At 44.4% G+C, this 27,203-nt stretch overlaps 1 protein-coding gene and 2 pseudogenes across 2 annotated transcripts; 1 reads left to right on the top strand and 2 right to left on the bottom strand.

Moving 5' to 3' along the window:
• The first annotated feature begins 406 nt into the window (after nucleotides 1-406).
• Nucleotides 407-27,203, top strand: LOC123856166 (zinc finger protein 345-like). 2 transcript variants are annotated; one of them, XM_064580222.1, is made up of 5 exons: nucleotides 407-1,220; nucleotides 1,809-2,525; nucleotides 5,119-5,245; nucleotides 15,004-17,315; nucleotides 27,069-27,203. In XM_064580222.1, exons 2-4 carry the CDS (start codon nucleotides 2,493-2,495, stop codon nucleotides 17,313-17,315), a joined length of 2,472 nt encoding a protein of 823 aa, XP_064436292.1. In that variant the 5' UTR covers nucleotides 407-1,220; nucleotides 1,809-2,492; the 3' UTR covers nucleotides 27,069-27,203. The 2 variants fall into 2 exon arrangements, with proteins under 2 accessions (XP_064436292.1, XP_064436291.1); XM_064580221.1 differs by lacking the exon at nucleotides 27,069-27,203 and having other exon boundaries at nucleotides 409-1,220; nucleotides 15,004-19,275.
• LOC123855967 (nuclear transcription factor Y subunit beta-like) lies at nucleotides 6,524-7,086 on the bottom strand (annotated as a pseudogene).
• On the bottom strand, nucleotides 10,252-10,876 carry LOC123855966 (large ribosomal subunit protein uL1-like; annotated as a pseudogene).

Raw genomic sequence — 27,203 nt, 5'->3', positions numbered from 1 at the left:
GGAGGCTTCATTTGGAGAAAAAAAGACCTGAGAATATTATTCTGAGTTGGAAGGGCACATGTGGAATTCAAAGAAATGAAGGAAGATCAATGTATTTATAGTATAATGTATGATGAGGACAGTGGTGAGAAAAGAAGCATAGTGGGTGAGGCTTTTTCTACCAAGTATCAGAGGACACCTGAACTATCAGAATGATCATAACTTTTAGTAAGGGAGATGATGGGTTTGTGAGGGCTTAATCAGGTGGGATAAGTAGGGGTTTTTTTGTTTTAAGATTTTATTTATTTATTTGACAGAGAGCACAAGCAGGGGGAGTGTCAGGCAGAGGAAGAGGGAGAAGCAGCCTCTCTGCTGAGCAGGGAGCCCAATGCGGGGCTCAATCACAGGACCCTGGGATCATGACCTGAGCTGAAGGCAGACCCTTAACCGATTGAGCCACCCAGGTGCCCCTTAAATAGTATTGTTAATGATAAAAATTTAAGTATTTGAATAAATTTATTAAACTTTCCATTTTACCACTTTTTAAATTGGAAGGTTTTTGTTTGTTTTAAATCTTAATAAAAGCATTTATAGTATTTAGTGGGAAGCTTTTGGAAATTATGTGTTTTTTTTTTGTTTTTTAATTTATTTGAGACAGAGAGAATGAGAGACAGAGAGCATGAGAGGGAGGAGGGTCAGAGGGAGAAGCAGACTCCCTGCCGAGCAGGGAGCCCGATGCGGGACTCGATCCCAGGACTCCAGGATCATGACCTGAGCCGAAGGCAGTCGCTTAACCAACTGAGCCACCCAGGCGCCTGGAAATTATGTTTTTATCAAAGTCAGTTTTAGTAATTATTGTGAGCCATTGGCACCTGGATGATACTTTCAAAAAGTTGCTCTTTTTCCTCTTTATTACACGTCTTTAGTAAGTCATTTGCTGTTCATTGCCACTAAAACATTTATTAGTGTAATATTAGTATGTTGAAGTCCTAAGCCAGAATTAGGAGAAAGAGCATTCATAGAGGCAATTAAAGTTAAAGGAAGTCATAAGGGTGGGGCACTACTTCATTAGGACTGATTTCCTTCTAAGAAGAATAGAACATACCCTGTGAGTATGTTCATAGGGAAGAAAAGGCCCTGTGAGGGCACAAGAAGATGGCCATCCACAAGCCAAGGAGAGAGGCCTCAGGAGAAACCAAACCTGTTGACACCTTCGTCTTCAACTTCCAGCTTCCAGAACAGTGAGAAAATCAATTTCTGTTGTTTAAGCTACTTCAGTCCATAATATTTTGTTAGAGCTGTCCCAGTAGACTACCAAAATTGTCATTCAGTGTGTTCTCACCAAATAAATAAGCTGGACATCCAGAAAGATACAGTTAGGAGACACAATTGATACTATTCTAAAAAGGATACAAGGGCACCTAGCTGGCCTAGTCGGTGAAGCATGTGACTTTTGACCTCAGGATTGTGGATTCCAGTCTTACCTTGGGTGTAGAGATTACTTAAAAATAAAATCTTATTTAACAAGATTTATTTATTTACTTTAGAGAGAGAGCATGAGCAAGAGGGGCAGAGAAAGAGGGAGAATCCCCAGCAGACTCCACACTGAGGGTGGACCTCACAGTTACAAATTAGCTTTTTATAAAATTTAGAGGATTTAGTATAGAGCTTCCAATTTTACTTCCACTTCTGTTGATTTTTGCTTCCAATTGTCAAAATTACTGATGACACAGGTAATGGAGAAGTTTTCTGTGGGAACCAGAAACAAATCCTGTTTGTCCGCCCACTTCAGGGCAGCCTAACATGCTTTTTCTTGCTCTTCTGTTAAGGCCCCGTGTGGAGTCTTTTTTCTTCTTCCCGATAAACACATTAATACAAAACCGAGTAACGCCTCAGGCCATGTACATTTGAAGAACAATACCATAACGTCTCCAGCTATGTGTGAACTCTTTTATGTCTGCACGACACTGTGGAATGAGATGTCATTTAGATAGAGGATTTCGGGACATCTCAATACTTGTATCCTCATGGAGCTGGCCGAGCTTTAGAGTTGAAATAACGTCTGTAAGCCGCGTTTAACAACGACCAAAACCCCTCCCGCTTTGACGCAGGAGCGCCAGTAGCCTCCCCGGCTGCCGCCTGGACCATCCTCTGGTTGAACACTGTGAACACCCTTCGCAGCTACTACATTTCCCAGAAGACCCTGCGATGGGAGGGCGCAGTCGTGAGCCAATGAGGGGCCAACATGGGGGATTTCCGACCGTGCGCATCGCCTCGGGGCGGGACTTCCGCTCCTCATCGTCCTGGTCGTTTCTGCCTCGCGCTGGTTCTCTCACCCGGTCGGAGGTTCCGGAGCTCCGGGTGTGGGTTGTGGTGACGCGACCAGAGAACGGGCGGGAGGAGGCGCTGTCCCCGCCGCACAGACTTGGGTCCGCTGCTCAGCGACGCCGCCCGGGCTGCCCCGCGCCGGGACCGGGACGGGGACCGCCGGTCCGCTCCGCCCACAGAGTCCGATGGCGGCGGCCGCGCCCAGGGACCGGGCTCAGGTAAACGCTCGTCCCCCGGGCCCTCCCCGCCGTCCCCCCACCCAGACCCGAAGGCTCGAGCCGCGGCCGGGTGTCGGACAGGCAGGCGGCGGCGGGCGGGGGCCCCGTGCGGGAGCGGGCTCCGGGCCGAGGGCGGCCGGGGCCGAGGCTGGAGGGGGGCAGAGGCTGGAGGGGCGCTGGAGGGAGGCTGCAGGGGGCCTGAGGCGGGAGCATTCTGCCCTCGGGGGACAGCGCGTGAGGCGGAGTCGCGCCTGCACCGGCGGGCCGAGGTGCCGTACCTTCGTTCCTGGGGCCCTGGGGGGTCGGGTAGGGAAGAGGGACACAGTCAGTGTGAGGGTGTTAACAGCTTTCCAAAAGCTGTTCAAGAGAGTGAACAGGTTGGGATGGGGGTGATGAAGACGAGCAGGCACTGGTAGTTGAATTCTTGTCCAAGGTCATAGAGCTGGGAGGAGGAGCACTGAGGCTCAGAGGTTTGTCCGTTAACAGCTCACTCGGTTACCACCTTCTTCCCACAGTTTCTGGAGGCTGAAAAAGCGCTTCCGGCACCTACACAAGGAGGGAGAGGGTCTCCCAGTCCCTCGCTTGCGCTGGCACCGCCTCTCTGGTGGATGGGATTTCGGTAACCTGAAACCTTGACGTATTTTCCCAGCTGTTGGGTCTGGGACCTTCGAGATACACCAAGTTCAGGGTCCTGAGTGCAGGCCAGGGGTTACGTGGAGGTGTTCTCGGTTTTGTCAACCAGTGTAAACAGGTGTGGAAGGTTATCTCAGGAACAGTTACCAGTTTGTGTAAATGCTTGGAGGCGTGCCTGAGTTAGAAACGGAATAGCAGGTCTTCATTCTTTCTATTAAGAACAAAGAGCAGGAGATCAAGAATCAGGCCTGTAATGTGGGCTGCCTGAGAACTTGGGCATCTGTTAGGGACGTCATGGGAAGTTTGGATAGGAGGAGAGAGTTGGTGATACTCAGGCTTAACAGGCTCCATCTGGCTGCACAGTGGAGAACAGATTATGGGGTTAAGGGAGGAGACAGGGAGCCCAGGAGGAGGCAATTGCTACAATCTAGATGAGTGTTAATGGGTAGGAGTGGTGGCTGTGGAGGTAGAAGAAGGGGTTGGACTTTTGTCCATTTTTTAAGAAGGGCCACGTAGACTTTTGGATGTTGTAGGTGAGGGAGAGAAAGGAGGAGTCCGGGAGGATCTCAGGTTTTTTGGTCCTAGCAGCTGAAGCTATGGAAGGTCCATCAACTGGGATGGGAAAGTCGGTGGTAGGTTAATTTCCACTGAGAATTTTCTTAAGGTTTTTGGCCCTATTAAGAATTGGAGAAGTTTCAGAGAACTGAGTAAAAGCATCAAATAGGCCGCTGGACACACAGGTCTGGAATCTGGGGAAAGGTCCAGGATAGAGACATCCAAAAGTGATGGCTATTGTGTGGACCAAGGTGGAGATTTGGATCACATATAGGAGGGGTTGTGCAGGTTGTGGTGTTGTGGTGGTAATGCTGTTAGTGGGTTAGAAAGAAGAGGGTGCATGCCAAGGGAGAACTCTGATAGTAGAAGCCACATGGGAGAGAGGATGATCTGGCAGGTGGCCAAGACTTCCCTGGGATGAGTGGACATGAGAGGGCTATGTAGACAGAGTAGTAAGTGAATCAAGATGATAGTGAGGCCAGGCCTGTTGTTTATTCACTACTGTACAGATTCACCAGAATTTTGTGGTGAGCTTTTATGGCATCTGTGGTGTTTCAGTCTTGCTGGTGGATAAGGTCTGGGGAAATTTGTTCATTTGTGAGGGTCACTGTGCCTGGCACGGAGACCAATGGGGTTTTGATGTGCTTTTAATGAAGGTTAAGTGGAGAAAGGAGGGTTAGTGCTGCTGTGGGACAGGAAGGGAAGCACAGAAGTATCAGAGGGTCACGGGTATCTGAAATTTACTTGTGGTTCTGGGTGACAATATTGAAGCAAAGGCCACAGGTAGATGGGCAGGCCTTCAAAGCAGCATTTGGGGCTTTCTTTGTCAGTGGGATCCATCAAAGGACAGGGGCTGTACTAGATCATGTTTGAAATTTTCAAGCACTCTGGATGCCATGTGCCCAGTGCATGGGTGAGTCCAGGGACATGCCTGTGGTGTGGGGCACAGAGATGACAAAGCTTTGGGAATGCATTTGAGGGATCTGAAGATGTGAGAGAGGTTTGGTCTACTGAATGATATGCACACAGGGAGAGTAAGTATGAGCTGAGGGCCCTGGGGCCCTGGTATTGGGAACCTCAGGGTGAAGCATGAGCCCACGTGGCTATTTCTTGTATGTACAATCTGTGAGCTGTAGGGGAATTGCTTGGTAGGAGAGATGGGGCCCTGCAGACCAGGCCCAAAGCTTACATGACATTTATCTGCCCCCCTGCCTGTTGTTGCTGAGGGCTGAATATAGTGATGAATGGGATCATGAGGAGAGAACAGCCATCAGTGGCTCTAAGGCCTGGTACCTCCTCTGGGGTGGGGAGCTCCGGAAGAGGATAAATGTGGAGTAGATGTATGGGAGATGGAGTGTGGGTTTTCAGAGAATGTTCATGGTTTTATCCATCCCATTCTTGATAGGGTGGCGTGACCTTTGAGGATGTTGCTGTGTACTTCTCCCAGGAGGAATGGGGTCTCCTTAATGAGACTCAGAGATGCCTGTACCTGAATGTGATGCTGGAGAACTTTGCACTTATATCCTCACTGGGTAAGACCCTCCCCCTCCCCAGTGGTGTAAACTAGGTTTTGCATTACCCCATGCTCCTCTTTTCCCAGGGGGTGCTCTGTCCTTTTTAACATGTGGACCGTAAGTACTGCTTGCTTCAACAGTTTCTTGGGTAGTTGCTGTCTTTGGTAGGGCTGTGTTTCTGCACCTCCCTCTTTTCTCCCCAGAGGCCCAGTACTGTCTGTACTGAACCCTCAGAGGAAGAATTTGAGTTCAGTAGTCTTGCAGTGAGGCTGGTGGATGGCATCTTGTTTGTCCTCTCCCTGGCCAGGTCATCTCTCTAGGTCTGTGTTAGTTTTGTGTCCCTGGTTTTGTTTCCTTTTTTTATCTGACATTTCATTGTGCTTCCCTATGCTGGGAATTGCAGATATTATCATGGTCATTACCTACCTGGACCATGGACTGTTTTTTTAAGACTATCCTGTACTGTTGTGTGTATAGTGTTCTGATTTCTTTCCTTTTTTCTTTTTATCAGCTTTATTGAGATGTAATTGACAAATAATATTGTATATATTTATTTTTAAAGTATACAGTATTATGACTTGATATTGATATACATTATGAATGTATTACATTCATACATTCAAACAACTTAACATATCGATCACTTTACGTATTTACCTTTTTTGGGTGTGTAAAAACACTTAAGATCTATTCTCTTAGCAATTCAAGTATACAACTCAGCATTATTAACTGTAATCACTATGCTATACATTAGATTCACAGAACTTAATCAGCTTGTAACTGACCAGTATCTCCCTGTTTCCTGTAGTCCCCAGCCCCTGCCATTCTACTCTCTGTTTCTGTGGGTTGAACTTTTTTTTTGTACAAAAAAATATTTTAATACCTTTAAAATTCAAATTTTTCTTTAAAATCATTCAGGAAAAAGATTCTCAAGTCAGAATTAACAGCTCAATTAGTCAAGCATCAGGAAGCTGCAGTACAGCTATTTAATACACAAAGAGGCATCTCTTCCCCAGTCACTTCCTTCTAATGTCTCTGTTTCCAGAATTGTACAGACTCTCTCTTTTTTTTTTTTTTTTTTTAAGATCTTATTTATTTGACAGAGAGAGACACAGCGAGAGAGGGAACACAAGCAGAGGGAGTGGGAGAGGGAGAAGCAGACTTCCCGCCGAGCAGGGAGCCCGATGTGGGGCTCGATCCCAGGACCCTGGGATCATGACCTGAGCCGAAGGCAGACGCTTAACGACTGAGCCACCCAGGCGCCCCAGAATTGTACAGACTCTTTTGCTTCTCTCCACTCCCCATGCCACCGTTATCTTCAGATCATGAAAACTGAATCTGTTGAACACCAGAAATCTGTTGATATGACATTGTATAAACCATAACATTTTGTTGTTGACCCTCTGCAATTATTAAGCCAGCTGGTAACTGGTTAGTAAATGCCTCCTCTGTAAGTTCTTCACTTAGTCCATCTGTAGCTGTGACTGTTGCACCAATTCCTTTCTCTCCTTTCCTAGCCTCTCTGAATTTCTGAAGGTATAATTTTAGAGGTTCCACGTAACTGTCAGAGCATAAGGTCAGCATGGCAAAGAGAGTGTCTTCTCTCTTGATTGTCCTCCGTTTCTCTTGATGGCATTTTTCACTTGCTTCAGATGTTACAAAGCTGATGAACTCACACATTGTTGAACATAGTCTTTGACATCTTTTACAATCTTTCCCGTTTGAGGTATGGCATTTTTCATTATCCTTGCTACATTTGCAATTGGAAAATAGATATCTTGTTCTCTGAAACTTTCTTTTGAACCATTTGTGTCTTCATGATCATTCATGCCGTCCTCAGTATCACCACGAGGCTGTATCACATGGTGGCTTCCTCCCATGTAGTCCGCAGAGATGCCTAGTTGGAGCACTGTCGCCACCCGTGGTCATGAAGTACTGTCAGAACTGTGTTGTCAGTGGTGTTCAGGAACACCTTTCTAAAAAGGAGTCTAATCTTTGCCCAATTTCAACCTTGCAAGTCCAGGGACTGCAAGCCGCCAGATGGGTGCATTCTTTATGTGCAAGCCAGACTGCGGGGAAACCAAATCCACTCCTTCCTCCTGGGCACCTCGCTTCCTCCCCACGAAGGTGCTTGGGCTGGCCCTGGCCCTGGCCCCGCCGCCCGCGCCAGCCGGCTGTCAGTACCGCCAGTGCAGGGCAGCCACCCCTGGCACGCATGCCCTGACTCACCCACCCAGACCCTGGGCTGGCGCCCAACGCCTGCCGGCCACCCACCCACCTGGGGCACCAGGGCAGACGAAGCTGCCCTGCCACGCCCCCTCGAGCAGGCCGGTGGGCCGGAGAGCCGCGGGAGGGGGGCACCCCTGGGGACTCCGTGAGGCAGCCTGGCCAAGAGCGCAGGGTCGGGGACGCCAGGGACAGGGCCCGGGCCAGTGCCCCCATCCGGCTCCCCTCACAAAATGGAGCCGGCCTGGGCGCCGCCTCCAAGTGCCGGGAGCTCGGTGGTGGTGGCCTGGCCTGCATCCCACCGCTCCTTGGCACAGAGCACACAGAGCCTGCTCCCTCGCTGGGTCCGCAGTGGGAGCGGCCTTGCAGGTGCCATCTGGCCGGCCCCAGGTGTGTGGGAGGGAGGCGAGTGACCCTGGCCACGCTGGCGGTGGAGACAGCCTTTTTTTTTTTTTAATTCCACATAGAAGTGATACCATATGGTATTTTGTCTTGCTGACTTACTTCACTTTGCATTTTGTCCTCCAAGTTTATCCATGTTGTCATAAATGCATGATTTCCTTTTTTATAGCTGAATAATACTCCATTGTGTATATATACCAGGCTTTATTTATCATTCATCCATAGAAAGATACTTAGGTTGTTTTCATTCCTTGGCTATTGTGAATAATGCAGTAAACGGGGGTGCAAATATCTCTGCGACATACTGATTTCATTTCCTTTGGACATGTACAGAGAAGTAGAATTGTTGAACCATATTGTAGTTCATTTTTAATTTTTTTTAAGATTTTTAAATTATTTTTAAGTAATCTCTATAGCCTACATGGGGCTCAAACACAATCCAGAGATAAAGAGTCGCATGTTCTTTGGACTGAGCCAGCCACGCACCCCTATTTTTAATTTTTTAAAGATCTTCCATTCTGGGGGCGCCTGGGTGGCTCAGTTGGTTAAACCGCTGCCTTCAGCTCAGGTCATGATTCCAGAGTCCTGGGATCGAGCCCCGCATCAGGCTCCCTGCTCATGCAGGAAGCCTGATTCTCCCTCTGCCTGCCGTTCCCCCTGTTTGTGCTCTTTCTCTCTCTCTCTTTCTCTCTCTGTTAAATAAATAAATAAAAATCTTTTTTTTAAAGATTTTATTTATTTATTTATTTTAAAAGATTTTATTTATTTATATGAGAGAGAGAGAATGAGAGAGAGAGCACATGAGAGGGGGGAGGGTCAGAGGGAGAAGCAGACTCCCCGCCAAGCAGGGAGCCCGATGCGGGACTCAATCCCGGGACTCCAGGATCATGACCTGAGCCAAAGGCAGTCGATTAACCAACTGAGCCACCCAGGTGCCCCAAAAATAATCTTTTTTTTTTTTTTAAAGATTTTATTTATTTGAGAGAGAGAGAATGAGAAACAGAGAGAATGAGAGGGGGGAGGGTCAGAGGGAGAAGCAGACTCCCCGCCGAGCAGGGAGCCCTATGCGGGACTCGATCCCGGGACTCCAGGATCATGACCTGAGCCGAAGGCAGTCGCTTAACCAACTGAGCCACCCAGGTGCCCCTGTCTATACCAATTTAGCTTACCAACTGTATATAAGGGTTTCTTTTCTTCACATTCTTCACCAGCAGTTATCTCTTGCTTTTTGATAATAGCCATCCTAATAGGTGTGAGGTGATATTGTGATTTAGATTTGCATTTTTCTGGGGCGCCTCGGTGGCTCATTCGGTTAAGTGGTTAAGTATCTGCCTTTGGCTCAGGTCATGATCTCAGGGTCCTGGGATCGAGCCTGGCGTAGGGCTTCCTGCTCAGCGGGGGTGTCTGCTTTTCCCTCTCCCTCTGCCCCTCCCCCTGCTTGTGTTCTCTCTCTCTCTCAAGTAAATAAAATCTTTAAAAAAGTAGATTTGCATTTTTCTGATATTAGTGATGTTGAGCATCTTTTCACGTACATGTTCGCCATTTCTGTGTCTTTGGATAAATGTTTATTTAGGTCCTTTGCCTATTTTTAATTGCATTATTTGGTTTTGTTGTTATTGTTGAGGATGTTTTAAGATTTTGTTTACTTGACAGTGAGAGAAAACACAAGCGGGGGAGGGGCAGAGGGAGAAGCAGACTCCCCGCTGGGCAGGGAGCCGGAGGCGGGACTCGATTCCAGGACCCTGGGACCATGACCTGAGCTTAACGACTGAGCCACCCAGGCGCCCCTGTTGTTGAGTTTTATGAGTTCTTTATATATTCTGGATGTTAACCTCCTGTCAGATCTTTTGCAGATACTTTCTCCTATTCCTTAGGTTGCCTTTTCATTTTGTCGTCTCCTTGCCATGCAGAGGTTTTTGGTTTGATACAGTTCCACTGGTTTATTTTCGCTTTTGTTGCCTTTGCTGTTGGTGCCATATCCAAAAAATCATTGGCAACACCAGTGTCAAGGAGTTTTTTTCCCGTGTTTTCTTCTAAAAGTTTATAATTTCAGGGGCACCTGGGCGGCTCAGTTGGTTGGGCGTCTGCCTCTTGGTTTTGGCTCAGGTCGTGACCTTATGGGTTGTGGAATTGAGCCCTGTGTTGGGCTCCGTGCTTGGCAGGGAGTCTGAATTTTCTTTCCCTCTCCCCCTCCCCCCCCTCACTTCAGCATGTGCGTGCACTGCTGGCTCTCAAATAAATCTTAAAAAAATAATAAAAGTTTTATAGTTTCAGGCCTTATGTTTAAGTTCTTACTCCAATTCAAGTTAATTTTTGTGAGTGGTGTAAGATAAGGGTCCAGTTTCCTTTTTTCTTCTTTTTTTTATTGGTAGCACTAGGATTTATTAAGCTGTGTCTTAGTAAAGGCTCTGGGGCTTGCCCATGGTGCTCTTAATGTATAAAGCTCAGATGTTCTGCCAGTTCTTCTTGAGCCTTGACACCAGGAAATTGATAGTTAAGTGGATGTTGTGCACAAGCTCATCATCTGTCATCTTCATATGGCCAGTAGCCACTGCCAGACACAGGACCTTCTTCGTCTGGAGTTTGCTGGTGGACTTAACTTCATTCACTTTGGCCACCTGTTCTCATTATGAGTCAGCAAGGAAGGGAACTTGTCAGCCTTATGCAGGCCTCAGCCCAGGGTTTCTGGGATCTGCTTGATCCAAGATTCTGAAGGCAAAAATGCATCATATTTCTTGGCCAGCTTCTTGAATAGTTTTTTAAATTCTTGTTGAGTTTCTTCAGCGCCTCAGTGTCTATATGGAGAATATCCACAGCCTTGGCCTCATCACAGTGCTGCTGGTCCCCCAAAATACATATGGAAGACTTGGGGCGGGGAGTGGATGTATGCCCAGAATGTCCACACTCACCGGCAGCTGGTCTAGCTTCCCAAACTAGCTGGCGGGCTTGGCCAAGTTTTCCCCACACCTTCCCTCTTATTTTAAGACCCAGGGTGGAGGTCCCCTTTTTTTCTTTCTCCATGCGGATATCCAGTTTTCCCATCATTATTTATTGAAGAGACTGTCCTTTCCTCACTGTGTGTTTTTGGTGTCCTTGTCAAAGATTGGTTGACCATGTGTGCCTGGGTTTATTTCTGGGCTCTCTATTCTGTTCCATTGGTCTGTTTTTATGCTAGTACCATACTGTTTTGATTATTATAGCTTTGGAATATTTTGAAATCAAGAAGTGTGGTGTCTCCAGCTTTGTTCTTTTTCAAGATTGCTTTGGCTGTTTGGAGTTCTCTGTGGTTCCATACAAATTTTAGGACTGTTTTCTATTTCTGTGAAAAACGTCAGTGGAATTTTGTTATGGATTGCATTGAATCTGTAGATTGCGCTGGGCAGATTGCTGTGAGTAAAATGGACATTTTAACAATATTCTTCCAATCCAAGAACATTGGATATCTTTCCATCTCTCTTCACTTTCTTTCATCAGTTTCTTACAATTTTTAGGATATAGATCTTTCACCTCCTAGGTTAAATTTCTTTGAGTATTTTATTCTTTTTGATGTTATCTTAAGTGGGATTGTTTTCTCAATTTTTTTTCAGATAATTTATTATTGGTGTATATAAATGCAGCTTAGTTCTGTATATTAATTTTTTAAATCCTGCAACTTTACTGAATTCATTTATTTAATAGTGTTTTGGTAGATTCTTTTTTTTTTTTTTTAAGATGGAACATTGCTTGATAGATTTTTTTTTTTTTAAGATTTTATTTGTTTGCCAGAGACCGAGCATAAGCAGGGAGAATGGCAGGCAGAAGGAGAAGCAGGCTCCCTGCTGAGCAAGGAGCCCAGTGTGGGACTCCATCCCAGGACCCTGGAATCATGACTTGAGCTGAAGGCAGACACTTAACCATATGAATCACCCAGGCGTCCCAGTGTTTTGGTGGATTCTTTATAGTTTTCTATATGTAAGATTATGTCACCTGCAAACAGATAATTTTACTTCTTCCATTCTGATTTGAATGCCTTTTATTTATTTTTCTTCCTTAATTACTCAGGGCTAGGATTTCCATTGCTATGTTGAATAAAAGTGGAGAGAGTGGGCATCTTGTCTTGTTCCTGATGCCACAGGCTGGGGGCAAGGGTGGCAGGGAGAGGGAAACTTTTAGCTTTTGATCATTGAATATGATGTTAGCTGTGGGGCTGTCAGATATATTGAGGTTGTTTGCTTATATATCTAATTTGTTGGTGATTTTTTTATCATGAAGGCATATTGAATTTTGCCAGATGCTTTTTCTGCATCTATTGATATGGCTATATGATTTTTACCCTTTAAACTGTTATTCAGTTATGGTGGTGTATCATGTGTATTGATTTACACATGTTGAACTATCCTTGCATCTCAGGGATAAATCCTGATTGCTTGTAGTATATGATGCTTGTAATGTGCTTTGGGATTTGGTTTGCAAGGATTTTTTTTTTTTTTAAGAGTTTTGCATTTATGTTCATCAGGGATATTGGCCTGTAATTTTCTTCTCTTGCGTTGTCCTTAAATGCCTCTGATATCAGGGTAATGCTGGCCTTACAAAGTGAGTTTGTAAGTCTTCCCCCTTCAGTTGTTTGGAAGACTTTAAGAAGGATAGTGGGGATGCCTGTGCATCTCAGTCTGTTGAGCATCTGACTGTTGATTTCAGCTCAGGTCATGATCTCAGGGTGGTGAGATTCAGCTTGGCCTGGGGCTCCATGCTCAGTGAAGAGTCAGCTTGAGATTCTCTCTTTCCTTCTCCCTCTGCCCCTCCCCCTGCTCATGCTCTGGTCTGTCTCTCTTTAAAATAAATACATCTTTAAAAAAAAAAAAAAGGATGGTGTTAACTCTTTAAATATGTAGTCGGATTCCTTGTGATTCTGTCTGGTCCTGGGCTTTTCTTTGTGGGAGATTTTCTCCTTACCAGTTATGAGTCTATTCACATTTTCTGTTTCATTATTCAGTATTGTCAGGTTGTATGTTTCTTTCTTTCTTTTTTTTTTTTTTTTTTTAAGATTTTATTTATTTATTTGACAGAGAGAGAGACACAACGAGAGAGGGAACACAAGCAGGGGGGAGTGGGAGAGGGAGAAGCAGGCTTCCCGCCGAGCAGGGAGCCCAACATGGGGCTCATCCCAGGACCCTGGGACCATGGCCTGAGCCGAAGGCAGACGCTTAACGACTGAGCCACCCAGGCGCCTGCTTGCTTGCTTGCTTGCTTGCTTGCTTTTTTTGGTTTGGTAGTTTGTATGTTTCTGTGAATTTATCCATTCTAGGTTATCCAATTTGTTGGCATATAATTGTTCGTTGTAGTCTCTTGATAGCTTGTATCCCTGCAGTATCAATTGTGATGTTTCCTCTTTCATTTCTGAGGTTGAGTCCTTCTTTTTTTCTTAGTCTAACTAAAGGTTTGTCAATTCGTGTATCTTCTCAAAAACCCAACTCTTAGTTTCATGGATCTTTTTCTATTGTTTTTCTCATGTCTATTTCATTTGTTTCTGCTCTGGTCTTTCTTATTTGCTTCTTTCTGCTTTGACCTTATTTTGTTCTTTTTCTCATACGTTGAGGTATTAAGTTCTTTATTTGAGATTTTTCTTTTTTCTTAATGTAGACATTTATTGGTATAAACTTTCCTCTTATAACTTATTTTCTTGCATCCCGTTTTAATGTGTTACATTTCTATTTTCATTTGCCTACATAGATTTTTCAATTTCTTCTTTGACCCATTGTTTGTTCAGAAGAATGCTGTTTAGATTCCACATGTTTGTGATATTTTCCAGCTTTCCTTCTGTTAATGATTTCTAGTTTCGTGCCATGTACTTGGAAAAGATACTTGATATGATGTTAGTCTTCTTAAATGTTAAGAATTGTTTCATGGCGGGCGCCTGGGTGGCTCAGTTGGTTAAGCAACTGCCTTCGGCTCAGGTCATGATCCTGGAGTCCCGGGATCGAGTCCCGCATCGGGCTCCCTGCTCGGCAGGGAGTCTGCTTCTCCCTCTGACCCTCCTCCCTCTCATGCTCTCTGTCTCTCATTCTCTCTGTCTCAAATAAATAAATAAAATCTTTAAAAAAAAAAAGAATTGTTACATGGCGTGCCTGGGTGGCTCAGCTGGTTAAGCATCTGCCTTCAGCTCAGGTCATGATCCCAGAGTCCTGGGATCAAACCCCTGCTTGGCTGGGAGCCTGCTTCTCCCTCTGCCCCTCCCCCTGCCTGTGCTTTCTTTCCCTCTCTCTCTCAAATAAATAAATAAAGTCTTAATTTATCTGAGAGAGAGAGAGAGAGATCATGAGCAGGGGGGGAAGGATTGAGGGAGAAGCAGACTTCCCCAGTGAGCAGGGAGCCTGATGCAGGACTCGATTGCAGGACCCTGGGATCATGACCTGAGCTGAAGGCAGACACTTACGTGACTGAGTCACCCAGGCAGCCCAAATAAATAATTAAAAGCTTAAAAAGGGGGGGGGGCTGGCTGGGTGGCTCAGTCAGTTAAACATCTACCTTCGGCTTGGGTCATGATCCCGGAGTCCCAGGATTGAGTCCTGCATCGGGCTCCCCACTTAGCAGGGAGTCTGCTTCTCCCTCTGATCCTCTCTCCTCTCGTGCTCTCACTCTCTCTCAAATAAATGGATAGAATCTTAAAAAAAAAAAAAGTTTCATGACCTAACATGTGAGAGAGTCCTAGAGAATGTTCCATGTGTACTTGAGAAGAATGTATATTCTGCTGCAGTTGGATGGCATCCTCGGTATATGTCTGTTAGGTGCCTTTGGTATAAGTGCGGCTCAAATCCAACATCTCCTTATTGATTTTCTGTCTGGATAATCTGTCCATTGTTGATAATGGGTTATTGAAGTCTTCTACTGTTGTTGCATTGCTGTCTATTTCTGTTAGTATTTGCTTAATATATTTTGGTGCTTGGATATTGGGTACATATATACTTGTTATTGTTATAGCATCTTGATGAATTGACTTCTTTATCATTTTATAGAGACCTTTTTTGTCTCTTATGATAGTTTTTGACTTTAAAGTCTACTTTGTTTGACATAAGAATAGTTACTCTGTTCATTTTTGGTTTTCATTTGTATAGTCGTAATTGGGTCCAATAAAGTCATTGTGTACTTCACAAGTGTTTCTTTGTGTTCAGGTTGCTCCTGTCAAACAGAGGCTGCGGAGGTACCCTTTGAACAGAGCATTTCTGTAGGTGTGTCACAGGCCAGGACTCCAAAGGAACCTTGGTCTTCCCAGAAGACCCACCCCTGTGAGATGTGTGGTTCAGTCTTAAGAGAGATTTTCAACTTGGTTGGGCACCAGGGAAAACAAAACAGCCAGAAGCTGTTCAAGTATGGGGCATGTGTGAAACAGATTTATTCTAGTGCAAACCTTCAACAGCATGAGAAATGGCACATGGGAGAAAAACCCTTCAGAAGCAGTGTGGACAGGGCTTCATTTGTGAAGAGCAGCAATTTCCATGATTCAGGAAAGCCCTTAACCTGTGAGGTTGAGAAGGATTTCCTGGCCACCTCAGAACATCAACAACAGGCCACTCATACTGGGGAGAATAAAATCACTGAGTCTGGGATGACTTTTCAAAGCATAAAAAGTCATCGCACCTGGGAGGAATGCAAGAAAGCCGTTGGTCCCAAACACACACTTGTTCAGGACCAGGATGTCCACACTGGAAGACAGTGTTTTGTGTGCCCTGAATGTGGAAAAACATTCAGGTACAAGTCCTCACTTATGATTCATCAGAGAGTCCACAATGGTGACAGGCTTCATGTGTGTAGTGACTGTGGAAAATCCTTTAGGGGAAGCTCAACCCTCAGTCAGCATCGAAGAATTCATACTGGGCCAAGGCAGTACAAATGCAGCAAATGTGGGAAATCCTTTAGCCAAAAATTTGTCCTCATTCATCCTCAGAGAAGTCACACTGGAGAACATTGTTACGTGTGCCGTGTATGTGCTCAGTCTTTTAGCCAGAGCTCCATCCTTATTCAACAACGTACAGTTCACGCTGGAGAAATGAGTTACGAGTGCACTGAATGTGGGAAATCTTTTAGACGAAAATCTGATCTCATTGAACACTGGAGAGTACACACAGGAGAAAGGCCTTATGAATGTAGTGAATGTGGGAAATCTTTTACTTCTAGCTCTGCACTCCGTTATCATCAGAGAATTCACACTGGAGAAAAACCTTATAAATGTAGTGAATGTGGGAAGTCTTTTACCTCTAGCTCTGGCCTCCGTTATCATCAGAGAATTCACACAGGAGAAAGACCATATGAGTGTAATGATTGTGGGAAATCTTTTACCCAAATAAATCATCTTATTATACACCGAAGAGTTCACACAGGAGAAAGGCCTTATGAATGCAGTGAATGTGGGAAATCTTTTAGCCACAAATCTTACCTCTCTCAACACCAGAGAGTTCACACAGGAGAAAGGCCTTATGAATGTAGTGAATGTGGAAAATCTTTTACCTCTGGCTCTGCCCTCTGTTATCATCAGAGAGTTCACACTGGAGAAAAACCTTATGAGTGTAGCGAATGTGGGAAATCTTTTACCAATGGACCGATACTTATTCGACACCGTAGAGTTCACACAGGAGAAAGGCCTTATGAGTGCAGTGAGTGTGGGAAATCATTTACCCAAAGAAATCACCTCAATATACACCAGAGAGTTCACACAGGAGAAAGGCCTTATGAGTGCAATGAATGTGGAAAATCATTCACGTCTGGCTCTGCTCTCCGTTATCATCAGAAAGTTCACATTGGAGAAAGGCCTTACGAGTGCAGAGAATGTGAGAAGTCTTTTACCTCTACCTCCGCCCTCCGTTGTCATCAGAGAGTTCACACAGGAGAAAGGCCTTTTGACTGCAGTGAATGTGGGAAATCTTTTAGGGATAGTTCCCAGTTGAATCAACACCAGAGAGTTCACACTGGAGAAAAGCCTTATGAATGTAGTGATTGTGGGAGATCCTTTAGTCAGAATTCATACCTCTCTAAACACCGGAGAGTTCACACTGGAGAAAGGCCTTACGAGTGCAGTGAATGTGGGAAATCTTTTACTTCTGTCTCTGCCCTTGGTTATCATCAGAGAGTTCACACTGGAGAAAGGCCTTATGAGTGTAGTGAGTGTGGGAAATCTTTTACCAATAGCTCCATACTGATTCGACATCGCAGAGTTCACACAGGTGAAAGGCCGCATGAGTGCAGCGAATGTGGGAAATCCTTTACCCAAAGAATTCACCTCATTATTCACCGGAGAGTTCACACAGGAGAAAGGCCTTTTGAGTGCAGTGAGTGTGGGAAATCTTTTACCTCTCGTTCTACGCTACATTATCATCAGAGAGTTCACACAGGAGAGAGGCCTTACGACTGCAGTGAATGTGGGAAATCTTTTAGCCGAAAATCTAATCTTTCTCAGCATCGGAGAGTTCACACTGGAGAAAGGCCTTAGGTGGGTAGAAAATGTAGTTTCCTTGTTCAATGTAATGACACCAGAGGAAACTCTTTGTGAGGCACCATTTGTCTGAATTCAATATACCACATCCAAATGCCAATAGTAGAATGATTTCCCTTAAGCTTCAGTTATGTGGAAGCATGTGTGGCTATGTTGCATTTTCTAAACTGCCCAGGGCTCTTTCCAGATTTATGTCACTGCCAGTCTATGGCCAGAGCTTTGTATTTCTACCACCTGGCAAGTCTCCACAACATGCTTCAGTCATCACCCCACTGTGCTCAGGGAAGCTGACTTCTATTCTCATTTGTTGGAGGAAATTAGGAGTAACCTGAGTCCTTAGGGGGACCCAAATTTACTTTTTTCTGACTAATTGGCATGGACCTGACCCATGTAGTCCTAAAGAACATACGAGTTCAGCTGACAGAGAAGGACCACCATTTGCAGGGACATGGTCTCTGGAGATATTTGTGATTAATTTTTCCAGCTTCCAAGTCACTAACTCAACAACTGCTAGCTCCTACTGGTTTGGTTTGAATAATAACAAGTCCTTATTGTTTAAGTCCTCTTTAATCTTGGGTGTTCTATTTACCATGTATGGTGCTTTATAAATATTTTGAGGTCTACAAGCATGAAGGGGTGAACAACATTCATTGGGGTGGGTCTCCAACTTTCTGTGCCTCGAGGGGACAGTACAGTGGCAGAAAGTAGCTTACCAGTTTTTGCCAAATTTGTACTGCCCATGGCCTCCTAGGAAAGACTGCAGGGTTTTCTGGTCCTCATTTGAGACTGGATGCTATGAGGTTGAGGAGTCTCAGAGGTCACCCCGAGGAGGATCAGGTGTGAGAACCTCAGGTGCTTCTGGGAGCAGCATGAATTCTTTCCCTTGTTCACAGAGGATATCATGGGGGATGTCAGCACTGTTGAGGGGAACCCCTTCCCCAGGTCCGGCAAAGAGCCATATGCCCTGATGTCCACATATCTGTAGGTGATGGTCATTGGTTGTAAGGCCATAAGGTTCAGGGGAAACCACAACTGCTACAGAAACATTGGCTTCATAGGGAGTGGAGGAGACCACAGCCAACCAGATGGAATGTGCCTCTTCTAAAAGTGCACCCACAAATGATTCTGCAACAGGGGCTGTGGAGCGGGTGTGTACACCAATCTGTGGACTTCCAGGTATGGTTATCTTTTATAGTTTATGTCACTGTCATTGCAAATAATGGAAAGGTTTTTTTGGATTCCTGTATCCTCTCAGTGATGTTCACCTCAAGACCATTGCTGCACGGGCAGGAAAACAGATGGAGAAAAGGGGGATCTGAAGTCCAGGGATGTGGCTTTTGTGACCCAGCCAGCAGTCCTTTTGACTCTGGCGGAAAGTCCTTCACTGATCACTATCTTTGCTTTCACTGAGCAAAACTGGCCTCCATAGGGCGAGAATGTGTGGTGAATGTAGGGTTGCAAAACCTATTTTCCAAAAAGAGTTGGACAGAGGTTTCTTATTTTGAATCATTTTGAAAAGCTTTATTAAGTTATAATTTACATGTAATAAACTGTATATACTGGAAATGTAGTCTTCTGTAAGTTTTGATGTACTTATGAACCTGGAACATCATAGTCATGATAGTGATCATATGTGTCACTGCATATTTACCTCATGTCCTTTAATAATTTCTCTACCTGCCTTCCCAGCCCTCCAAGTCACTATTGATTTACTTTCCGTTATAATAGAAAACTGTATTTTCTATAATTTATATAGTAGGAGTCAAAGGTTTTTTTCCTCCTACTTTTATGTTGCATAAATAATTGTAGATGCATCAGTGGTATAGAAGTAGCTCGTTTTTTGTTCCTGTTTTTTGGCTGAGAAATATTCTTATCTTTGATAGCACTATTAGTTTACTCATTAATTTGTTTATGGACATGTGGGTATTTCTAATTTTCACCTATGGAAAATAAAGTTGGTTCAAACATTTGTGTAATTATATGGATATGTGTTTCACTTACCTTTTGTCAATAACTCAGAGTGGAAAGTCTGATTCGTAGGGTAGATAAATGTTTTAACTTAAAGAAATTAGCAAATTGTGATCTAAATTATTATATCTTTTTGTATTCTTACCAGCAGTGTATGAGAGTTGCATTTCCTCCACATCCTAGTGAATGGTTTAGTTTGGTCAGTTGTTCTTAATTTTAACTCTTTTTAAAAAACTGTGTAGTGCTGTCTTAGTGTTTTAACTGCATTTCCCTAAGGAGTCACAATGAGCATTTTTTTCAGATGTGCATTTGCTATCTATATTTTTGCTAAAATGTCTGTTCATATCTTCTGCCTATTCTGTGAATTTTGATTATTCTCCTTTTACAAAAGGATGTGAAACAACAAAGATATATGTTGGAATTTCACTCATTTTGTGGCTTCTTTTCCTTATGGAATCATTTTTAATACTGGAAGTGTATGTTTTCATTGTTTTCAGTTTTTTTTATGCTATGCATAATGTAATGGACACATACACACTTTTAATCTACATTATTGATGTCTTCTTTGCTTTCTAAAGTCTAGACATTTAATAATACAATAAATCCTTGCTTTGTAGTGTTCACCCATTTTCCTGGCCTATCATTATGGAGGTTGGTGGGTTGAAGCAGGGCTCTGGGGGCACCAGATAGACTCAGGATGGAGAAGGTGTTTTTTGATTCCCAAAGCCCAACAGAGAGGAAAAATAAGGCACTAATCAGGATCTCCAAGCCCTGGGTCCAGGCAGCCTGCGCTGGAATCCCAGATCCCCAGGACATGCAGGGAAACCACCCACCCTCTGTGGGCCTCAGGTTCCTCCTGTGTAAAAGGGTTGTAAGGTGCAGGCTGCTCCATAGTGTTTGGAAGAGATTAAGAGCTGAGGTACCCATTCACTCTGCAGTGGCTGCACCTGTGGCCTCTCTAGGCCTGGGCAACTCCAGCCTCTGCTAGCAACAACATCCTTGGGCCAAGCAATTTTGTTTCCCCAATGCCCTAAAGGCTCTCTACCCCTGGGTGTGTTTGAGAAAGAAATGGGGCTTCTTAGAACCTGCTGACCCACCTGTGGGGGAGGTGGGGCTTCTCCACCTCAGAATCTGGGCAACTTGCCATTGCTCCTTATGCCTCAGCTCCCTGACTGATATGGAGGTGATGATGGTGCTTACCTTGGCCCCTGTGAGGATTACTAAGACTCACACCCTGAGCACTTACCAGTGTCAGGACTCCAGGGTTTGCGTTGTGAGCATCTTTTCTAATTCTCACAGCAACCTGAGGAGGTGGGAATGGGAATGATTATTTTATTTCTAGGGAAGTCCAGGGTCAGAAAGATGCAGTTGGTTCCCCAAGGTGTCATATAAGAGACAAGCATTGGATTCCAGAAACTGCATTCAAACCTGAATGACTAGCTCCAGACCTGGGTATGTTTAATCCCTTTAGCACAGCTCCTGAAGCCCTCAGCCCAGGGGAGGGTATAGCAAGGACAAAGGAGGTACTGTCGCTGCTATTCTCATTGGAATTACCATCATGACCATTTTCCTACTTGCCCTCTGCCCCCACAGTCCTCATGGAAAGCCATTTTCGTCTCCAGTGCCTCCCCTTTTCTCTCAGCCACAGTAGCATTATGTACAAGGGCTGCATCAGCCTCCTTGTGCCCAGCACAGAGCTGGAACCTGAAGAAGCCTGGGTGATTCAGAGTTGGATCTCTGCATCTTCATTAGCAATGGAGTGACAGCCAACCCGAAGGTCAATATGATGCCTTAGTTTTACTTTTTCAGGTGTTTATGACTTCAGCTCTGGTCGGCTGCACACAGCCCAGAGGATCCAGTACCTGGATGTGTGCCAGAGACCTTTGGGCTCCTGGTCTTGCTAGGTAAGGGCTCACCTCTCCAAGTGGCATCTCTCTCCCTGCTCCATTTTTTTTCCCATAGGAGGCAGCACCGAGCTCTGGAAAGAGCCAGGTCGGAAGTCAAATATGCCAGGTCCCAGTGCAGCCTCTCTTTCCATAGCTGTGTGACCTTGACACACACACACCGGTCCGATGAAGGACTGGGCAGCTGCTTCTGAGGTTCCACTGTCAGTTATTCACTTGCCCCTTGGAGCCTGCAATGCCAACATCAGAGTTAGAGGCCAAGGTTGTATCAATTGAGAGGACCATATGGTTCCTCTCTCTCCTCTTATTAATCTGTTCTGTCACATTGGTTTGCGAATGTTGAGCCACCCTTGCATCCAGGGGATAAATCCCAGTTGGTCGTGGTGGATGATCCTTTTAATGTATTGTTGGATCTTATTAGCTAGGATTTTGTTCATCAGGTTTATTGGTCTGAAATTCTTTTTTTTTTTTTTTTTTTTTTTTTTTTTTTTAAAGATTTTTATTTATTTATTTGAGACAGAATGAGAGAGAGAGAGAGCACATGAGAGGGGGGAGGGTCAGGGGGAGAAGCAGGCTCCCCGCCGAGCAGGGAGCCCGATGCGGGACTCGATCCAGGGACTCCAGGATCATGACCTGAGCCGAAGGCAGTCGCTTAACCAACTGAGCCACCCAGGCACCCTGAAATTCTTTTTGATGGGGTCTTTGCCTGGTTTGGGGATTAAGGTAATGCTGGCCTCATAGAATGAGTCTGGAAGCTTTCCTTCTGTTTCTATTTTTTGAAAAAGCTTCAGGAAAATAGGTATTATTTCTTGAATATTTGGTAGAATTCCCCAGGGAATCCATCAGGCTCTGGACCCATGAGGGGAAGCTGAAACAGCATTTTGGTTTTCTTTGTTTTTAAGATTTTATTTATTTGAAAGAGAGAGTGAACAAGAGAGAGAGAGCGTGCACAAACAGAACAGTAGGCTCCCTGCTGAACAAGTAGCCGATGTTGGACTCGATCCCAGGACTCTGGGATCATGACCTTAGACAAAGGCAGACGCTTAACTGACTGAGCCACCCAGGCGTCCCAGAAACAGCATTCTGATTAGGCTTCCTGAACTGTCCTTTGGTTTTACAGCAGTAGGCTGTATGGAGTGCCCATGTGAAAGGGGTCCCTTAACCACAGCAATTGCCATGACCTGGGTAACAGGCATATTCAGTGTGTGAGTACCCCAGTCATAGAGTCAGGCCCACATGGCTTGCATACCAAGCATATCAGCTGCTTCATCTGGGTTGCTCCATTTGGCATTTGTAGGGGGAAACAGACCCCTTCTCAGGATTAACACACCTTTCAGTAACTTTTATTCCGGTCTACCAGTTGGCTTTCCCCTAAGGACTACCTTCTGTGTGTCTCAATCACATACAGCCATCTGTGATTATTTCAGTGAGCCATGGATCACGTATCAACATAAACATCTCTTCCATTCTGCAGCATTTAAAGCCAAAGACATAGCCCCCAAATTATTTACTCTCATAATACATTTCAGTAAAGGTTCTGGTAATACCAATCTATAAAGTGAAAGAACTTCATATTACGCCCCCTCATTTCAAGTTTCTTGGTTTGCCCCTCAACCATGATGACGAACATCTTGGTGACCAGAGATCTTAGAATTACTTTATCCCTGCACAGTTTATTCCTTGGGAGACTGGTTTGAGGCCTGTGGGCAGAGCTCAGACTCACTGAAATATGAGCTTGGTCTAGCAACGAAGTTTGACCCAGCATTCTCCTTTTAGTTTAGTTGTGAATATTTAGCCTGTTTCTCATTGGTTTGCACTTATGCATCCAGTGAACCAACTCCCCAGGAGTTGGATCCATCTCTGAATTCTATTGGTAAGTTTTATCTTTAGTAACCGATTACAGCACAGCTACTGCTCCACATCACGGTCACCACCACGGTCATCACCATGAAATCAAAGGTTATTTATCTACAACTCTCTCCTCCTTTCTCTTCCCAAACCACATGTTTCCATGAGCAAGCACTGGTCTAGCAAATCCCACTTCATGACACCAACTACATTCTGCACCAATAGTTCCAACGAAAGAGGGTGTTCCCACACCAACCCTGAAATAATATAAAAAATATATATGCATACATGCATACATATATACACATATACATAAATACGTGTGTTATATATGTACGTGTGTGTGTGTGTGTGTGTATTTCAGGTATGAATGAGGTGGTAGTATTAGAGGAAGTCATCAGGAAGACATGACCACTGGTTGATGCAAGAGATGGACCTGGGCAATCAGAGGCTTCTTAACCCTTACCCTGTCCTTGGAATGTCCATTTTGCTTGCCTTCCCTGCACTAGAAGCTGCCCAAGGACACAGCCTTGAGATAGTAAGGTGCTGTTGATACCATCTGGATGGTTTATGCAACTGAACCCAGTTAAGGCTTCTATATAAACTTCAAGATTCTGGCGGGCAGTGGCAGAGATCTATTCATCTTTCAGTCACCCAAGATAAGCTTCACATGTTAAGTTCTCATGCTTAAACCTGCCACCTATCAATGTGGAGTGGTCTACCTCTGTCCTCCGTGTATGGGGGCCAGTTTCAGATCATATCTAGGAAGCTCCCCAAATTACGAACTAAAAGGTAGAAGAAGTGTACGGGTTGGAAGAGTGAAAGTGTAATTGTTTTAATGTGTCCAATTTTATTTGGTTTATAAAGATTATTTTTTATAAAGATTTATAAAGATACTTTTTATAAAGATATTTTATAAAACAGACTCAAAGAGACTGAGTAGCAATGATGGGGAGATTATTGTCAAGAGATTTGGTTAAACAATTTGTCTTTGCCAACTCCTTAGCCCTTCTCTCTAAGGAGTTCCTTAAGACCATGACAGCTTTGGAAGGAAATATTTTCTAGGTGATGTTGGACATAAACTTGTCCTTTATTTTCACAGAGGGCCAGAAGGATCTGTCTCAGCACTACCTGCTCTCAGATGGCTTCCAGGACAGTAAGCTTTGCCCCAGTATTTTGAGTTGGGTGGAGCTAAGAATGATGTCCCCAAAGTGCACTGGGTTTTGCTGTTTCCTCTGCTGGGTCCTGTAAATCCTGCTAAATTCCTTTATTGCTATGAATGAACTAGACCAAGAAAGAGGAAAAACAACTACACAAAAATATTCATAGATACTGACTTTCAGACATTCCAGAAAAATGTACTGTTCCAGTATACACATTCATATTGGTCTTCATTAACACACGTGCCAACTTCGTGGCCTGCCAAGTGGCTCCATGATTTCTGACCTGCAGTGGCACAGGCAGCAAGGCCATCAAATTCCCAGCAACCACCTTTCCCTAGACCTTCCCATGAGGCCAGAGCCCTGAGCACAATTCTCATCGTGGTGGATGTTTATCTCCTTTTACTCTGTCTTCTACTTTATATTTTTATATAACCCTGATTGTAAAGCCACACCATGGTCTGATGAACACCTCTGCACTGGTGTCTTCAGGCTCCCTGACATTCCGTCCCTTCATGCTTTAGCAGTGACGCCCAGGTCTCCGTTTTGTTTTGCCTGCTGGGCAAAAAAACAAATGTTCCAAATGTCGTTTGTGGGCTATAAGTCCCCTGTAGAACATCCTATCATTTATTTAGTCAAATTTATATATTTGCAGGCTCTCATTTTATACCATTTAATCTTCCAGGACATTTTGACTCAAAATTGAATAATAATGATAGTAACTCTGCTTCGGATTGCTTATAGTGTATGGAAAACATGAACATCCTTGATAATTTTATTTATTTTAGAGAGAGAGAGTAGCGGCAGGAAGGGACAGAGGGAGAGAGAATTTTTTTTTTTTTTTTTAAGATTTTATTTACTTGACAGACACAGCGAGAGAGGGAACACAAGCAGGGGGTGTGGGAGTGGGAGAGGGAGATGCAGGCTTCCTGCCAAGCAGGAAGTCCGATGCGGGGCTCGATCCCAGGACCCTGAGACCATGACCTGAGCCGAAGGCAGACACTTAACGACTGAGCCACCCAGGCACCCCGATCAGAACTTTTCTTAGGCCAGATGATGTGTCTATGAGGGTTTAATCAGGCTGGATAAATAATCAGCATTATTCATGATGCAAAATACTAAGCCTCAATGGAAATAAATGCATTTTATTTTATTAAACTCTACATTTAATAAATGTAGAACCGCCAAACTAAATCCCTCCTTTTTTTTTTTTTTTTTTTTTTTTACAGAGACACAGCGAGAAAGGGAACACAAGCAGGGGGAGTGGGAGAGGGAGAAGCAGGCCTCCCGCTGAGCAGGGAGCCCAATGCGGGACTCGATCCCAGGACCCCAGGACCACGACCCAAGCCGAAGGCAGACGCCCAACGACTGAGCCACCCAGGCGCCCCAATCCCTCCAATTTTTAAAAAAGCGGATTTAGGGGTGCCTGGGTGGCTCAGTTGGTTAAGCGGCTGCCTTTGGCTCAAGTCATGATCCCAGGGTCCTGGGATCGAGCCCTGCATCGGGTTCCCTGGTCAGCGGAGAGCCTGCTTCTCCCTTTCCCTCTGCCTGCCGCTCTGCCTACTTGTGCTCTCTGTCAAATAAATAAAGAAATAATATCTTTAAAAAAGAAAAAGCTGATTTATACTTTTGTAGCATTTTTAGAATTGTATCAATTGTGTCCCCTTAACTCTATATTTTGAGCCTTGTTATTTATGTATTTGGTGAAGAGAGCACATTAAATGAGAGCTGTGTTAGCACCACCACCATAACAACATAACAAACTACCATAGATTGGTTCGCTTAAATAACAGAAATTTACTTTCTCACAGTTCTATATGCTGGAAGTTGAAGACGAAGGTGTCAACAGCTTTGGTGATACATGGTCTGTCTCCTTGGCTTGTGGATAGCCACCTTCTAGCTGTGTCCTCACATGGCCTTTTCCTCCTGGTGTTGGTGTCTATTCCTCTTAAAAGGAAGCCAGTTCTAATAGAGTAGGACCCCACCCTAATGACCTCATTTAATTACCTCTTTAAAAGCCCTAGCTCTTTAAAAAGTCACTTGGGGGTTAGGGCTTCAACATACCACTGTTTCAGTGGTAATAAAAGGCAAAGGAGTTACTTAAGTTACATGATAAATACACAAAGACCATTCAGCTATTTGAAAGTATCTTCCAAATGCCAGTGGCTCACAATAGCTTCTAAAAGTGACAAAGAAACATAATTTCCAAAAGGTGCATTCAGTGATATCTATAGTATTTAACTGTAAATGCATTATTTCCAAGTACTTAAAACAAAAAAATTTGTATTAAAAGGTGCTAAAATGTGTCCGTTTTCTCAATAGAATTGAGTGTATTGGGTTTTGGAATATAGGGGAGGTTCAGTGGGGTAAGGTCTGGAGCGATGACCAAGAAAGAATTCTTGAGATGTCTTTGGTGCAAAATGGTGGTTTTATTAAAGCGTGGGGGCCGAAAGAGCTGCTGCACCGGGGTTGGTAGGGGTGGCTGGTTATATACTATGGGGTTGGGAGAGGTAAGGAAGAGGGAGGTTTCAAAGGATTTTCATGTTCAAGGAGACTCACGGGAAAGATGTTAGGCTGCCCTTAAGAGGCCTTGCCATTGTCAAGTTAGGGTTGTTTTTCCCTCTAGCAAGGTATTAACATTAAGATAGTTGGGAGCTTCCTGGAGGAACAGTATATTCTGCCCCGTTCAAGTATCTGTCAATGGGCTCCAGGTTATAAGGACATTTAATTGTATCTACATTTCCTTCTCAAGCTAGGCCATTGATAGAAATGTAAATTGCTAAGACTTTTGTTAACTGAGGGAGACTCACGTCTTGGAGGATTGTGATCTCTGTAAGTTAACTATTTGTTTTTCCTTTCCTTTGTTTTAGGGCAGCCAGGAGTGCCTGAGGAAATGCCCTATATATCCCATGGTGGGGTCTTCAGCTTGCCTTCTGTTCCCTCAAGTGTATCTTAGAACATTGAGTAAGAAATACTATATAGATAAAAATGGGTAGGACACAATC

The sequence above is a fragment of the Mirounga angustirostris genome, unplaced genomic scaffold (genome assembly GCF_029215605.1).
Source record: "Mirounga angustirostris isolate CCGP_5_RB_7025 unplaced genomic scaffold, mMirAng1.0.hap1 SCAF_16, whole genome shotgun sequence".
NCBI classification, from domain to species: domain Eukaryota; kingdom Metazoa; phylum Chordata; class Mammalia; order Carnivora; family Phocidae; genus Mirounga; species Mirounga angustirostris.
The sequence above is the reverse complement of the archived record's forward strand: the minus strand, read 5'-3'. Positions and strand labels throughout refer to the sequence as shown.

Coding starts and splice junctions, on each gene's coding strand:
- LOC123856166 (XM_064580222.1), top strand. CDS start 2,493: ATGGCGGCGGCCGCGCCCAGGGACCGGGCTCAG. Junction 2,526..5,118: donor CGCCCAGGGACCGGGCTCAG/GTAAACGCTCGT, acceptor CATTCTTGATAG/GGTGGCGTGACCTTTGAGGA. Junction 5,246..15,003: donor TGCACTTATATCCTCACTGG/GTAAGACCCTCC, acceptor CTTTGTGTTCAG/GTTGCTCCTGTCAAACAGAG.